Source organism: Calonectris borealis, chromosome 1 (genome assembly GCF_964195595.1).
Source record: "Calonectris borealis chromosome 1, bCalBor7.hap1.2, whole genome shotgun sequence".
NCBI lineage: Eukaryota > Metazoa > Chordata > Aves > Procellariiformes > Procellariidae > Calonectris > Calonectris borealis.
In genome coordinates this window covers 145,726,545-145,744,147 of record NC_134312.1, presented here as the reverse complement: position 1 = coordinate 145,744,147, position 17,603 = coordinate 145,726,545, and the positions used below count along the sequence as shown (strand labels likewise).

General features: G+C 40.3%; 1 protein-coding gene across 1 annotated transcript in view; it reads right to left on the bottom strand.

Annotated features, from left to right (window-relative positions):
• Positions 1–2,474: 2,474 nt before the first annotated feature.
• The window catches only part of OCA2 (OCA2 melanosomal transmembrane protein), a 192,438-nt gene continuing 177,309 nt past the window's right edge, over positions 2,475–17,603 (bottom strand). Inside the window, exon 23 of the mRNA XM_075136354.1 lies at positions 2,475–4,284. Coding sequence (XP_074992455.1) covers positions 4,197–4,284 — 88 coding nt within the window. The 3' untranslated portion in view covers positions 2,475–4,196. The remainder of the gene's footprint in view (positions 4,285–17,603) is intronic.

Sequence of the window (17,603 nt, the reverse complement as noted above, 5' to 3'; positions counted from 1 at the left end):
GTTAATAGTAAAGAATTACAGAAAACCCTTACAAGAGCAAGCGACTGGGAAAAATCTGCCTGTGACATTCACTGTGGACAGTTGTAAAGTAATGTAGATATAGAGGAGCAAAAGTAACCTTAAATTCACACACCAAACAATGTGAGCTAATAATTATCACACAGGAAATGCAGCTTGTTATTACAAGATGTTCTTCTATAAAAATATATTCCTCAGCTTATTTGTCAATAACAGTTCAAGAACTGAATTAGATCTTTAAAATTATTGGGAATAAAATGGAAAAGCAGAAGAAATCAGCAGGCTGCTGTGTGAATCCATGGTGTATTTGTGTCTTGGCTAGTATTTATATTTCTCATCCTTTCAACTCAAAAAGGCTATGGTGAAACTTCAGAAGGTGAAAAAAGGAGTGAGCAAAGATATGAGAGTATTTCCGTATAAAAAATGAGCAAATAGACTGTGATCTCCAGACTGGAAATAGGTCTATAAAATCATGGGTGGCTATTCATTATCCCCTCCCAACAAAAAGATTTGGGAAAGTGTTGGGGGAGAGGTGTCATAGAAATTAAATTAGCAAAGGGCAAGTTCAAAACAAACAGCTGGAATATTTTTCCCACAGTGTATAGTTTATCTGTGAAACTCCGTGTGACAGATGTTGAATTTACATAGGTTCAACAAGGAGCTGGCTAAGTTTGTGGAAGAACAATCCATCAGGTGCAATGCAATATATAGGTGCCAACTCTCATTCAAGAAGTCTCTGGGTCACAGAAATCTCTGAAAGTTGGGACAATATTCTGGGAAAACATCGTTTTATGTTTGCTCTACTCTTGTGTTCTTCACAGGCACCCGCTACGCCCCATTGTCGGAGACAGATGCTGGGCTGGGCAGACCCTTGGCCACTCTCTATGCTATTCTTTGCTAGATAGCTCAGTATTTGGCGAAGTTCTAGTATGTCCCTCTTTCTTTTCTTGCTTTCAGTAATAGCCCTACTTATCTACTGGAGACTTTTTCTTTTAATGGGCTTTGCTTACATTGCCCTGGAGTGCTATAATTCGTATATTGATGTCTTACTGCATTTTGCACCATTCAGAAAGGGTAAATGGATCTCAGAGTAGTCATATATTTATATTTACTCTATGGCTTAAAACAAACGTCACTGAATAGCCTAAAGGGATGTCAATGAAAATAAGAATCCTGTCTTCTGCGATCAGCCATGAGCATTCTGAAGATGATACGCTTTTACATAATTTATTACTTAACTAATATTTTGTTCAGCCTTTTAGAGAGAATTTTACTGCAAAAATAAATTCCACCCACTCTTCAAATTCACTCCATTTTTATGGGATCCTATACACTAGTTTTGTCAAGGATGTAGTCACTATAATTTGTGCCCTTCTGATGTGCAGATTACATTGATAACTATAATGGGAGTCAACGAAAAATATACTTCATTACCTTGAAATGATCTGAAGTACCTGGGTAATTTTCATTTTAGCAGATTGTCTGCTAATGTGAGAAACAGCAGCAAGAGGCCAGAAAAACATGTTTATCACTGTTATTTCTCTGGTTATTGAACATTAGATTACACTCACATAAAGCCCTGTGTGAACAAACAACTTTATCTTCTTTTTACAATTTGCTTTGTCATATGAGCTCTCACTGAGCTCTTCTTGGTTGTGCAAATGAAGCAACAAGGTTGTTTAAGGAAGGAAAGCCAGTTTATTTGAAGGAAATCCTCAGTGAAACAGTATATCGTAAAAAAATTTCCTAGAAGCAGAATGAATTTAGCCTTATGTGTTGCCTAAAAGTGTGATCAATATGATTTTGTACTCCCTGTGCACTACTTGCCTTCTTTTGACAGGACAAGTAACATAAGAGAAAGAAAATCTCATTTGAGTCCTGTTGATGTACCACTTTTGAAGCCAACGAGATCTCTCTCACAACAAAGTGTTCCAGAGTATTTGCTAAGATGAGTGAGTGGAAATGAATTGCTGCACTTCTATCTTCCTCCTTCCAGCAAACTGTAAATGCAGACATGCATTTTCATGTCAGCTAATGTGATCACATTATTAACATGAGTTGCTTATGGTTGGCAGGAGAGTTTCAAGGTCCCCGGAGCAGGATTAAGTTTTGTTCAGGTTTTTTACCCCTTAAAAAGAACAATAAAAAAGAATTAGTAAGTTGTGTTGTGGGACCTCAGTCTCATTTTTATACTCCTACATGCCAACAGTGTTTTAATGAAATAGAAAGAAAATAAAACCTTAAATCCCGTGAGTGGAAAAAAAGAAAAGAAAAAAAACCAATCCCCCCAGAACAGATAAAACCAAATGTGTTTTAGGAGAGCCTGATTTTGCATTCTCGAGGGCTTAATACAACAGTTCTTGCACAACCAGTGACTGCACCAAGATTGCTCCAATGTGAGAAATGCTGAGGGCTATAGAATATTTTGTGAATATTTTAAACCAGACATCAATGTTAAGATGATTAGCATAAATGTTTCTTTAATTGAGACAGAATTCCAGTTATTACAGAGCAAACTGTTCTTACAAGGAAAAAGTGTCCACATTGAGAGTGAAACAGGCCAAATTCAATTTCAGACAAATTGTCTGCTGAAGTGACGTTCAGGATCATCTGTTTGTGTTTTGTTTTGTTTTGATCCAGACTTTTTGCAGGGGTTTGGTTTTGGTGGATTTTTTTAATATAAAAGGAAGTGGAGGTTATGCTGGTTCTTGAGAGAAGATCTTGTGATCTACAGCTAGTTGCTGTTAGAGCAGCCTTGAGGCTTCTCAACAGTGCTGCAAAACTCAGCCCTGCTGCAGAAGACTTCACCCATCCAGGGGGCCTGAGCATGGATGGGGCTGGAAGTCTTGGTGGGAGGTTTTGGGGCAATGGAGAGAGCTCTTCTCCTGCTCCACACGCTTCCTCTGCTACCACTGAATCTACCAGAAGGGCTGGGAGCCAGCCTTGCTTTGAGTGGGTGCTGTGACTCATTTCCATTACCTTCTTAATATCATATTTCAGACTTTAAAAAACCATCTAGATGAGGGATACAACCAGTATATGAAGTGGGATGTATGATTAACCTCACACCCGCTATGGGAGAGATACTGCTTCTCTCTCACTCATGAGGTTATCTCAAGGACTAAGCCAGGTAAACGCCACATTTGATCATCTCTACCGGCTCCCTGTAATTCAGCCTTGTTCACCTGGGTTGCACTCACCAGGTTGCCAATTTCTCTGACTCAAGATAAAACAGACCTGCCATTAATTCAGACGAATCCCACAAAGGTATTGGAAGATGGGGATTGAGACCTTGAATGCCTCACAGGACTTAATATTCATAATGAAAGTTTGACCTGTTCTGGCAGCCAATTATACAAAACAATACATGTGGTTTAACACATTATTATCAGAGAGAAGGAAATCAAAGCCAAAGTATGATCTCATTCTTCCATATAGTGTATTAACCTATTAAAAGATTTAGAGTACTCCATCACAGAAGTGAATTAATAATTAAATGGAAGATGTCCGGTGCTTTATCACATTTTATGCCCCTACTTTGGTAAGAAGAGAGGCATTAGTTTATTTTAAGAAAAAAAGAGGCTTAACGCTGATTAGGAGCTTTAAAATGAAAAACAAAGCCTCCATAGAATGTAATCCCGGTTCCAAAATAATAATTCCTTCCACAGCACATTTTCAGGAGATGTGTTTATTTTTAAATGTAGATAATGGTACATCCTTCATAGTGTACAGACTTTCTGCTTAACTCTCTATTATTACAACTTGAATATTAGTTACTTTAATACAAATAGCTAAATACATTGACAAAGACAAATGAAGCCCTAAAAAGACATTGCTGTTGTGAATGAGTTTTTCATCTGTGACTATACTCAGATTGTGTCAATACAAACTTCCAGGCACAACATATTCCCTTGTGATGGTGCCTTTTCATCTGCACAATAATTGTATTCATAATTAAATATATGGATTCTTTTAATTTTGATTGTCTAGTTCTGCAAATTGTTCACAAAACAGAACGTTCAGAATGACCAAACCTTATGCTGATGCTAACAATCATTTTGATTGATACCATATGTTGGGGTTTTATACATCTTTTTCTTTTTATATGTGTTCTTAGTGTTCTGATACATAAACTAAATGAAACAGAAATCTTCTTTGAGTCTTGAAAGTATAAATTACTACGAGTTCCAACCTACTACGACATGAGCAACAAGAAGATAGCACATCCCAATGGTACAGGATACAATCATCATGGGGAAACCTAACCTGAAACAACAATAAAATAAAGATCAATAAGGATACAATAGTTTGTTCTCCAAGCAATTTATGAAACGGAAATTTAAGTTATCCTACACATTCCAAGCCTTGAATACACTTATAGCAGTGCCAAAAGCATGGATGTACTGCAAGTATGACAATGTCTAGGAGCCACATTTCTACTTCTGGCCTATTTAAGAGATAGGTGGTCAAAATTAGCATAATTTCATTGTTTTCAGGGCATGCCTTCCAATTTACTCTGTCTCAGAATGTGGCATGCCTTCTTGTTTTGTTGGGTTTTTTTCCCCAGACAATAAGCAATTATCAGACCACTGATGAAGCTATGTCCAGTTAGTAGGTGACAGGAGGACACCATTCTCTGAGCTTAGGTGGGTGAATAGCTCCTTTCTTTAGGAAGCTACAGCTAGACGGGACCTCTTGGGGCATTAATTCTGGCCCCCACTTCCTCAGGATATGAAACCACTTGCATAAAATGAAAATTAAACTTCTCAATGGCTCACTGCAGTCTGCTCTTTCTACCTGCAGCTGCAACATTACTCTAAATCTTGAGATCCTCATGAGGCATGTTCCTTTCATTGCTCCTTTGTTGAAAACCTGATTGAGGGAGGCATAGCAGCAATACAGAGGTGCTTTCACCTTAACGGCCATTGGTTCAAGTTACTGATAAGGGAATTTTACCAGGAATGAGGGTCACTGCAAACATATGAAAATAAACAGACCTATAAAGATTACAGAATAATTAGGAAGCCAATTAAACCCAAACACTCTAAAGAAAATAATGGAATTATTTAGTGAAGAACAAGCTTGTCCATAATGCCTGCTTCCTGGCTGCTCTTGACCCATTATCAAAGTAAGCCCATCATCGGAGGCCGTCTTGGGCTTAGCAACCACGAAATGACAGAATTCTCGATTCTTGGTGAAGTAAGGAGGGGGGTCAGCAAAACCGCCACCATGGACTTCTAGAGGGCAGACTTTGGCCTGCTCAGGACACTGGTTGAGAGAGTCCCTTGGGAGACAGTCCTGAAAGGCAAAAGGGTCCAGGAAGGCTGGACGTTCTTCAAGAAGGAAGTCTTAAAGGCACAGGAGCAGGCTGTCCCCATGTGCCGTAAGAACAACGGGCGGGGAAGACGACCGGCTTGGCTGAACGGGGAGCTCTTGCTGGGACTCAGGAAAAAAAGGAGAGTTTATCACTTGTGGAAGAAGGGGCGGGCAACTCAAGAAGAGTACAGGTCATTCAGAGAGGAAATTGGAAAGGCAAAAGCCCAGCTAGAACACAATCTGGCCACAGTCATGAGAGACAACAAAAAATGTTTTTACAAATACATTAACGACAAAAGGAGAGCCAAGGAGACTCTCCATCCTTTATTGGATGCGGGGCGGGGTGAGGGGGGAACATTGCCACCAAGGATGAGGATAAGGCTGAGGTACTTAACGCCTTCTTTGCCTCAGTCTTTAATAGTCAGAGCAGTTATCCTCAGGGTATTCAGCCCCCTGAGCTGGAAGACAGGGGCAGAGGATGGATAAACCCCCCATAGTCCAAGAGGAAGCAGATAACGACCTGCTACACCACCTGGATGCTCACAAGTCTATGGGACTGGATGGGATCCACCTGAGGGTACTGAGGGAGCTGGCAGAGGAGCTTACCAAGCCACTCTCCATCATTTACCAGCAGTCCTGGTTAACAGGGGAGGTCCCGGATGACTGGAGGCTTGCCAACATGACGCCCATCTACAAGAAGGGCCGGAAGAGGATCCAGGGAACTACAGGTCAGCCTGACCTCAGTGCTGGGGAAGATTATGTAGCAGTTTGTTTTGAGGGCGCTCACAAGCCATTTGCGGGACAACCAGGAGATCAGGCCCAGCCAGCATGGGTTCGTGGAAGGCAGGTCCTGCTTGACCAACCTGATCTCCTTCTATGACCAGGTGACCCACCTAGTGGATGAGGGAAAGGCTGTGGATGTGGTCTACCTGGACTTCAGTAAAGCCTTTGACACTGTCTCCCACAGCATTCTCCTAGAGAAGCTGGCGGCTCACAGTTTAGACAGGTGCACTCTTCGCTGGGTAAAAAACTGGTTGGACGGCCGAGCCCAGAGCGTTGTGGTGAACAGAGTTAAATGTAGTTGGCAGCCTGTCACAAGCGGTGTTCCCCAGGGCTCAGTTTTGCAACAAATAAAGATATTTGTTCAATATCTTTAGCAATGATCTGGATGAGGGGATTGAGTGCTCCCTCAGTAAGTTTGCAGAAGACACCAAGTTGGGTGGGAGTGTTGATCTGCTCGAGGGTAGGAAGGCTCTGCAGAGGGACCTGGATGGGCTGGATCAATGGGCTGAGATCAACTGTATGAGATTCAACAAGACCAAGTGCCGGGTCCAGCACTTGGGTCACAACAACCCCATGCAACGCTACAGGCTTGGGGAAGAGTGGCTGGAAAGCTGCCTGTCAGAAAAGGACCTGGGGGTGCTGATTGACAGCCGGCTGAACATGAGCCGGCAGTGTGCTCAGGTGGCCAAGAAGGCCAATGGCATCCTGGCCTGAATCAGAAATAGTGTGGCCAGCAGGAGTAGGGAGGTGATCGTGCCCCTGTACTTGGCACTGGTGAGGCCACACCTCGAATACTGTGTTCAGTTTTGGGCCCCTCCCTACAGGAAGGACATTGAGGTGCTGGAGCATGTCCAGAGAAGGGCAACAAAGCTGATGAAGGGTCTAGAGCACAAGTGGAGCTTGTGAGGAGCTTATGAGGAGCAGCTGAGGGAACTGGGACTGTTTAGTCTGGAGAAGAGGAGGCTGAGGGGAGACCTCATCGCGCTCTACAACTACCTGAAAGGAGGTTGTAGCGAGGTGGGTGTTGGTCTCTTCTCCCAAGTAACAAGCAATAGGACGAGAGGAAATGGCCTCAAGTTGCACCAAGGGAGTTTTGGATTGGACATTAGGAGAAATTTCTTTACTGAAAGGGTGGTCAAGCCTTGGAACAGGCTGCCCAGGGAAGTGGTTGAGTCACCATCCCTGGAAGTATTTAAAAGACGTGTAGATGAGGCGCTTAGGGACATGGTTTAGTGGGCCTGGTGGTGTGGAGTTGATGGTTGGACTCAATGATCTTAGAGGTCTCTTTCAACCTTAATGATTCTATGATTCTGTGATTCTGTGATCTCACATACTGATAGAGGCAAACCAAGAACAAAAGGAAACCTTTGCAAGGCTGGAAATGTACAAAGGACCAGACTGTCAGGGCTGACAAATCATCTCCTTTCTGTCTCCTTGACATCTCCCTGAAGAAGCTGGCATGTCCCTGTGTCCATGACCAAATATTGCCTGTGAGGTCTGTCCCAGGAGGACAGTTCCCATGCCTGGCTCCAGAGGCTTTCTCCTCCATCTTTCTGGGTTTTAGGACCTGGTGCACTGGCCTCTTCTGCCATTCTGGTAACAGGCATTATTATCGCTGTTCCGACTTCAAAGGCATTAATGTTCAGCTGGTATTTGAAATTGAGAAAGGAGAAAGAACAGGAGGAGAGAGAAGGACCAGGTGTGTCCAAGTGGTGAAAGGTATGAGGAATTGTTAGAAAGGGTCATAGGATTGTCACAGCTTTCAAATATTTCCTGAAAAGTCTGAAGTGCATTTGGAAGACTTATTTTTCTTTTTTGTTCATATGAATAGGCATAAGTATACTGCAGATAAGTGTTAATTCTTTTCCATACTGACTGGTCAGATCCTTGCTTTTGAATGACTCATTACTTGAAAGAGCTGAATCATTATTTAGTCACTAAACTATGATCAAGCTGATAATATTGTAAAAGAGCAGAGCTAAAGCATCTCTTGGAATTATTTTAGGGAAAAAAAATTAATTTGTTGGCTAGCCAACTGCTTCTCAGACCCTTTTCTTCCTTCTCTCAGCAAATCTGATCTCTGGCCCTTCCTAATCTCACTTAGATAAAAGATAGGACAAAAAAGTAAAACCAGCAATGGCTGTAGGAATAAAACAACATGGCTAAAAAATCCTCCTATACCCTTCAGTATATCTAATGAATGCTCCCTGCAGCTGTATCCACATGACAGGCTAGTGAACTAGAGATCACTACAACTCTCATAAGAAAACCAGCTGTTGTTTGAAAGAAAACAGTATTTTATTGACCTCACAGTTAGCAAACTATGAGCTGGTACCGGGAGGAGTGGGGACAGTACAGATCTTTATCTGTACTAATGCAACCTAACAAACCTCCCTGGAGAACGTGCAGCAGCTCAGCAGTGAATAGCAATATAACGCCTTTGTGAAAACTGACAAGGGGAGGGAAGGATCCAAAAAGATTCAATGGCCCATTGAGAAGAGAACAGAAAAGCTGGCTCCAGCTTGGAGGAGGTCCTTGCAAGAAAATGGATGAATTATACAGGGCCACATATAAACGTGCGGGAATTGTAATCATACACCCACTATCACAGTGCCAGTCGAATGTGTAGCTGGAACCAGACACAGCCAGTCTGGGGAGGAACCTCATTTAATTTAGTGTGGATGCTTGCACAGGGCACAACTACGAAGCCATTATTCTCATTGCATGGATGATTACCCCTCAACTTGAGGCCTGAATTTAAGGCCCATTGGCCTGAGCACTGATATAATTAGATCAAATTCAATGTGGAATTTGTGTACCAGAGACAGAGGAGATAAAGCTCAGTCAGTATTAGTTACTGCAGAGTTAATCAATTACTTGAGTTGGTTCAGTGCCCTATTATGCTATTACACTACCCATTGCTGTTCCCCAAAAGAAGATACAGCTCCTGTCCCAGGCCACATACAACACAATGTTTAGGTACTTATGTTTTCTTTAGTTATATCAAAACTAAGAATGCATTTTAAATAATGTAAAGACTACTTCAGCAACATTCATTTTCAGCATACTCCTTGGAGTCAAAAAGCAGTATGTCATTCAGTTGCTCCTACCCAGGATAAAGGATCAGCAGTTTAGAAATCATAAAAACCTTTCTTGTGCTAAAACTTCAGATTCATAAGAAACACTAATTAACATCTTTGGCATAAAAATACATTTTTACGTGATCTTGTAACAGCATCCGACGTGGCATTTTTATACACAAACTAAGAGAACAGGGCAGACGGACCCTGCACTGGCCAGCCTTTTCTTCCCTCTCCCTCTCTGCAGACAGGGAGATACACACCTACTGCATGGTACAAAAGATTCATCCCAACTCTCCACAGCCAGCTCAGGGAGGAAGTGGGGTCAGACCCCACTGCAGAGTGGGGTCAGACACAAGGAAAGGATAGACGACAGGATCTAGCATTCACCCCACTCTTCCCTCTTCGTACTAGAAACTTACACGTAAAACTGTGATCTAAATGAACTCGCACAGCTTAAATATACACAACAAGCAGATGTTAGTTCAGTGCAAGATAGTGAGAGCATTTCAAGCGAGAGCCCCAGGGATTTGTCTTGGATGAAGTTTTACTTATTAATAACTTCAGCAATCCAGTAGTGAAAAGCTTGCAAATCGCCCCAGCATGGGAGAGATGCCAAACTCTGTGGAGAACAGAATTCAGCATGTTCTTAACAAATTAAAATGAGAATTTGAAATGAACAAGATGAAACTCTGTGAAGGTAATGTGAAGTATGTATTAGAAGTCAAACATGGGCACAAACACAGCAAGGAAAGTGAAGCTTTTCACTGGTAATGACCTAGTTATTTCTGATCCTGCCTCGCTGTAAGATTTCTGGCCCTGTATTTACTTAGAAGAAAAGGAAAGTGGTGTATGGTTATTCTGGGAATAAATCCCATTTTTAGTGAGTATCTACAGATGTGAATATTACAGTTTTCTTAGGTTATAAGTTTATCCAATATTATTTGCTAAACAATAACAGTGAAGCCTTTGGGGTCCGAATTGCATTTTCTTGGACAAACTGACCTCCTACAGTACCTTGCAGCTCTATTTTGTGATGCTTCAAGAGCCAGCAGGACCCAGGATGTACAAGACCCAGGTTCAGTGCCCTGTTCTGCCTGATTTGGGACATCACATACAAAACGTTCTCACCCATAAAAATCACACCTACAGGCACTGTCTTCTTTGACAGCTCATAATGTGCATCCTCGGGGGAATCTGTGGAAGAACCAAGGAAATGGAGAACCTTCAGTGGTTCCTCAGTGGAAAAGCAACAGCAGAAATGTCTCAAGACCAAACCACTGGCAGTGAAAGAAGCCTGGTGGTAGCCAGGGGTAAGAGTTAAAAAAGAGTTAAAGCTAACTTCTACTCCCATTTGTATATGCAATTTAATGTACTATTTAAACTCGACTGGTGGAGTTTGCATCAGAATTAAACTTTTACTTTTCTCGCTTCGTATCACTTTCATACTGTAAGTTCTGTAGAAGATATAACCTCAGCTTTGCAGAAAAGGGGGGTCCTGGTGGACACCAAGTTGAGCACGAGCCACCAATGTGCCCTTGCAGCAAAGGCGGCTAATGGTATCCTGAGCAGCATTAGGTATTGCCAGCAGGTCGAGGGAGGTCATCCTTTCCCTCTACTCAGCTCTGGTGAGGCCACACCTGGAGTGCTGGGTCCAGTGCTGGGTTCCCCAGTACAAGAGAGACATGGACATACTGGAGAAAGTCCAACAAAGGGCTACAAAGATGATTAAGGGACTGGAGCATCTCTCATGTGAGGAAAGGCTGAGAGAGCTGGGACTGTTCAGCCTGGAGAAGAAAAGGCTCAGAGGGCATCTCATTAATGTGTATAAATGCCTGAAGGGATGGTGTAAAGAAGACAGAGCTAGGTCCTTCTCAGTGGTGCCCAGTAACAGGACCAGAGGCAATGGACACAAAATGAAACACAGGAGGTTCCCTCTGAACATCAGGGAACACTTTTTCACTGTGAGGGTGACTGAGCACTGGCACAGGTTGCCCAGGGAGATTGTGGAGTCTCCATCCTTGCAGATATTCAAAAGCCATCTGGATACAGTCCTGGGCAACAAGCTCTAGGTTGCCCTGCTTGAGGGGGACCTCCAGAGGTCCCTTCCAGCCTCAACCATTCCGTGATTCTCACCCACCTACTCATTCCTCTATTATTCAACACAGGATAAGAAAGCATCATCTGCACACCTGAATATTGGCATGTCATCAGAAAATATTTAACAAGGGACAGATGACAGATAATTCTTCTCATTCTTGGACAGTCTCTCATCATATGCAATGCTTTGCTCTGGAAGTTTGATAATCACAAGCTTTTTAAAAGAACATCTAAATGCCTATGAAAACAGCCTCAAAAAAGAGACTCACGTGTGAGTATACTTAGAAGATACATAAGGTTATTTCTGAATGAAAGGAAAGTTACATCTTTTAATGAAGTTTCATAATTCGATTTGCAAAGTAACTCATTTATATTTCTTTTCAACAAAAGTGTATAACCACAATATTCATGAATCTTAATGAAAAGAATATATCATAACCCTCATGAACTGAACTCCAGAAGGGTGGATTTTTAATGGAACATAGGACAATTTTACCTTTATGAAGAAATGAACTCAACTAGTTAACAAAAGTTATATAGGTCTACATAGGTTATAGCCTCATGCAGTACAGCTCTGTGAGCAAGTTCTTTTTCTGTACCTCAGCTATGATTACATAGCAGAGTGAAATCCTTTTTTAGGGGAAAAAGGGGAGAAGACAAAATTACCTTTATAAATGCAACACTTGTTTGTGAATACTGTAGTTTCTGAAGTTCTCTGTATTTTTTCAGAGTTATCCAAAACAATCTATAAATTATTTGTACTAACATTCTTAATATATAGCTCATTTTCATTGTGATTATTATTGCCAAATTCTCCTATGGAGAGGTTTTCTCAAAAGTTTATTTTGACTTTTCATCCTAATTGTTAAAAAAAAAAAAAAACTCAGAATTCCTTGGAAGAAAATTCCATTATTCTTAGCTCTATTGATTAATTCCCTACCTTTTTTCTTTGGCTTTGGGAAGGAATGGAAACTGAAAGGAAAGATTTTTAATTTGTTGTCTGCCTTACTCTCAAAGCCACTAGGAATTTTCCTCTTGGTCAATTTCTCTGTTCTTATTATATCTGTGGTCACTTTCCTGTCATCTTATTTCTTCTCTCCCTTTCTTTCAATGCAGACTACCTTATGAGTCTCCCATCATTCCAAGTCTTTGACATCCAGTTTACCTGGAAGGGAAAGATGGACTTTACCAACAGCTTAAAGAAAACAGATTAAAAATGTTTACCACATGCCCATGACCCCTTCAAATCCAGACACCTGTTGTAGCTCAGAAAACAGGTGGCTAAAACTGCAAGTGATCATTAATTCAACATTAAATTGCTGTGAATTTCATATAGTCTGGAATTACATAAAAATTACAGTGTGGTTACCTACTAGTTACCATACACAGGAGCTACTGTGTAATTTAAATCACAGAACAAAACCTATAATCCTATTTTCTTCTGATTGCTAAAATTATAATAATTTCTCATTATATTCTATCTGTTTTGAGTCTATGCCAAGATTTCCCATAGAATCACTGCCAGGAGTGAACCTGAGATAGGGAAAATCAGATCCTGAGTGAGAAAATGTAAAGGTGTTAGATTTTGCCTCCCACAGTCTAGAACATCCTTCTAAAGGCGTTTTGCTGTCACCTCAACACTTTCATATGCAGAACAAGCAATGGGCCTTTCCTTGGCCTTCCAAAATTCTGATTTTCTGTAGAAAAAAGTGCAAATTTTCATTGTAAGAGAATAGTTGGTCTGCCAGCTCCACCTGGCAGATTCAAATTACTATTGATAGAAATTTGTTGTCTAGGTCCCTGTGGTACAACTGAGATGAAGTACAGGACTGTCAGAACAAGTGCCTTTGATAACTATCCAAAACCTATTCATACATGGTAAGCTAGCAACCTCTATGAAACACCATGAAAAAAAATTGAAAAACACATCAATTTTAATAAAAAAGTATTGTAATTGATCATTTAAAAAATCAGTAAGATACTAGTTATTAGATGACAACAGCATTTAAACTTTTTTTTAGAACTAAACATACAACTCCAATAGGAAATGGTGAAATCCCGCAGACAACCAAGAAAGAACAGAGCTCAAGTATAGAAACAAACCTGAAAACACAGATAGAACTAACGGTGACATTTTACTGGGAAGAGCAACATAACACTGAAAAAATTGTGGAACTTATTCTTCCTACTATCCTTGTGATTCTAATATCTCTTTAAATGAACAAATTCGTATTAATAATTTGGCAAAGTGCACAAGGTGTTCAAAACCTTGTACCTAGGTGACAAAGGGGGGAAAACCAGTGACTTTCCACATTTAGCCTTAAGGGCTTAAGGGCTCTGTGGCCAACATAAATACTCCACATTTAAATGAGAAAGAGAATTACTTTAGTTAAGCTCATTGCTGTCACTGGATGTAAAAGAAGCTAGATTCAGACCTTTGCAGATGTTGGGATGCGTTTTACTAAATTTATATAGCGCGCTCAAATCCAGATTACCTGGCTCCATAGATTAGGCCTCGGTGGGATATTATTATAGAGAGACATGCATAAGCCAATGGCCTGAAAAATATCTTAAATGTAAATCACTTGTTTAAGCATGGGAATAATTGCATCCTAATTTAGAAAACACATTAAATTGTTTTGCTGGATCAGGAGTCAAACAGACAAATCAAGTGACCCCAGAAATCTCACCTGTTGCCTCTTTTGGAAGATATCCAAAGGCAGGAAAGCCAATATAATGATAAGACAGTATGATTCCCCTGTGTACCCATCTTTGCTTCACCCATAGAAGTTTTGGCTTTTCTCCATCTGTCTGTCATATGACATGAAACACCTGTCAGAGTCTCCAACAGATAAATTGCAGCTTCAAGTAAAAATGTAGTTACTCTTGACATGAATGATACAATTACCCAAAGCAACTCACAAGATTGCCCCAAGTTAACACCACTTGCTTTCTACCTGACTACTAATATCTAGAGTGAACCAACCATATTTGAACATGTCGGGCACATCCTTTTCCCAAGAAGGTTTATACCAACCAACCTTCTGCCAAGGTGAGAGCCAGGAAAACAGAGAGCAGAGGAAGCTCTGCTCTGTAGAGTCCATTTAAAGGAGTATATTATCTCTCTTTTCCATCAACAGATATTCCCAAGAAACATTCAGTGTACAATGTTAAAACTCCAAAGTGAGCTGTCAAAACTATAGAACTTTATCATCAAAGCAATAACTCCATTCTTTGCCAGGCAGTGTTGTTATGACTATTTGAAAACAAGTGATCTTATATGCTGTATGTTAGCAAAAAGGAATATGTTACAGACTGAATTTTAGCTCTGTCTTTAGTCAGATGATTTTTTTCGGTTTTGCAATGTAACATACTTGATTTTGTTTCTAACATTTGTGCTTCAAAGAGACCAAAGCATTGCAAACCCAGTGTTTATTGTTAGTGCCAATGTGCAACCAGAGGAATTGTTTACGACTACATTTACCAGAGCTGAGATAAATTCTGCAAACTTAAATTTGCATACCTTCTAGCAAACTTTACTGGTAAATTTAGTTTAAATAGTTTCAATTCACATGACTTTCTGGTCCATTAATGACAAAAATATATTTTTTTATTGCCAAGACTATTTGAGTCCCCAAATAGTCCCTAACAATCCATTACTTGGTGCTTTAATATGAAAATCTAGAGGCAGAGTAGACTTTCCATTTATTATTAGGGGAACATGTTCTATATAGACAGGTAAGTTCCCTTCCTGCCTACGGAAGAAGTAGGACATGGCACGTCCTATGCCATAAGTGTGGCATAAAGATTCAAGATGATCTGCTAGTGATTTTTTGAGTTTATCACAACTTCATGTCACCCTTGGATCTATCGTTGTATATTAGCAATACAATTGCTCTCCACATCCGCCAGGCAGACCCCAAAACATATTTAGTCCTCAATTTGTTGCTTCTGGTTTTGTTATGAAAGCTTCACATCATTCTCAAATCTAGGAAATGCAAATATATGAAATTGATTCAGGTCCTTGGGAAAACCATACTTATTCCTCTCCCACACATCTGTGTGATGAGGTGTAGGTGTGAGTCTGAGCTTAAGAAGATTAAAATCATCATGGATGACTAGAAGAGAAAATCAATTAAGTATGTCTTCTCTGACAGTACTTTAAGAGACTCATGTACTGAAAGTGAGGACAAGCCTCAGTATTCCTGGTAGAGAATTGTTCTCATGAATTGTTTGAACAGTTCTGATACAACAATTCTACTAATGAGATAGATTTATACAAAACTAATGAGATTTACTGTGAAAAAATTGAATGCACTAGGACTGCTGAAATGGGTTTTGCAATGTTTACAGTTAATGTTTCCGTATTTTATGAAATATTTATCATATTGTAAACTCACTTTTGATGATTATATGATTTTTTCTTTGCAAAAAGCAAATTTGAGGATTAGCCACATTTTTGTTAAAATGCCTTTTTATAGCTCAATCCTCCTGGCTATAGAAATTTCTCATAGAACAAAGTGTTTTGTCTATTTTTGAAACAAACTGTATCTATAAAAAATTTTTAGACTACACTATTTTTCTACATTGTCTAAACAAACCAAAGATAATGGATATGGCAGAAATTAACTGTGATTTATTTTAGTTCCAAAATGTTTCAAATTAAATAACCTTTACTTACTCTGCACTATCTTGCTTTTTCTCAGTGAGGCTACAGGAATGGAAATTGCCTGAATGTTATTTCCATGAATGTCCTTAATCCCAACCCTCACAAATGGTATCTTGGGGCACTTTTCTTAGTTTCTTCCCCCCCCCCCCCCCCCCCAATGTGTTCTTTTATTTTGATTAAAGCATAAGATAAGAGGAAAACAACATTTTACAGTAGAGATTAATCAGTCAATTCCTTGATAATTTCAATAGAGCACTCTCAACTATTCTAAAAGCCCTGGACTTCGCTAAAAAGCCAGATGCTACATAAGAAAGAACATATTCCACCCCGTTCCCTGCTCCTCTTTCTCCCTGCTTTGAGACTCCCATTCATGTGCCATATAATGTGGTGATAGAGAACTCATGTACAGCAGTTTACCAGGACAAAGGAGCAATGTAATTGCATTTTGAATTAAAAAGTAGAAGCATGTTTCCTGTGCCCTAATGATTATTTTTCATTAGGAACTCAGCAGATGCCTCCTGATAAAAGGTTGTCGATGTTGTAACTTTCCACCACAAACCCTATGCTTTAGGCCACCCAGTCTAAGACAAGAGCAGAGTATGGAGATTTTCATTCCAGCAGGGTACACTTGGAGGCTTCTCTCCAGCCCACCATGAAATGGCAACCAAAGGCAAATAAGGGGGCAGTTGGAACCTCCCAAGCCCTCTCTGCCATCTGGTACACTGCAGTGTACAGGTCTTCCTACCCCAGAGAAGCCACAGATTTGAGCTCTTATGAGCTCACTAAAAGGAAAGCTTTTATTAACCATAGGTCAATAAAAAATTCTTTTGCACTAGAAAACTAAGATTAAATAAAGTGAATCCTATTCTAAGTGTATCAGTTCCTCAGCACATGAGCTCCCATATATAAAGCATAAAACAAATAAATACTATACAAATATATCCCTCCAGACTGTCACAGATATATACCAACATTTCTTATGAGATGAAAGAGGAGACCTAACAGATGGACAAGATAGAAAAAGTATAATACAGAGAGGCAGATAAGTACCACTAGCAGGATGTTTTAACATGGGGTAGCTACGTGACCAGTTCACAGATGTTGCAAGTCAGGCAGATAACCCTCAAGGTGCTTTAAGTTGAAAGGTCAAAGCTTGAGAAACTCCATTTCTCTCCTCCTAAAAATGAATGCACTAAGTTTTCAGAAGTTTCTTTGAGAAAGACCACATTAGTCCCAGTGTTGTCATCTAACCCACACCACCATGAACATTATTCAGGCCGACATTGGCAATAAGGATGACAGAGTGACTGAAATGAGGGGAAAACAGGAATAAAATAATCAGATTTTTTTAAATTATGAAGATATTCTACTATCTTCATATTTTCAACAAGTGGGTGAAAACTAAGTGGTTGCTTCACAAACTTCTGCCTCCCTCCTCCCATCTCCATCTCTGCAGTGGAAGAGCTGGATTGCTGCTCCAGGAATGCAAGGATGCACCAGCCACCCACCTGGGCGTTGCTTCATGGGCCTACCCTTAGCTCATAACATGCCACAGGAGTGTCATGGAAGTTCCCCAGCAAGTGAGTTATGCAGGAGACCAGATGGTCTGGGCCAACCATTTATACCAAGGCTACATG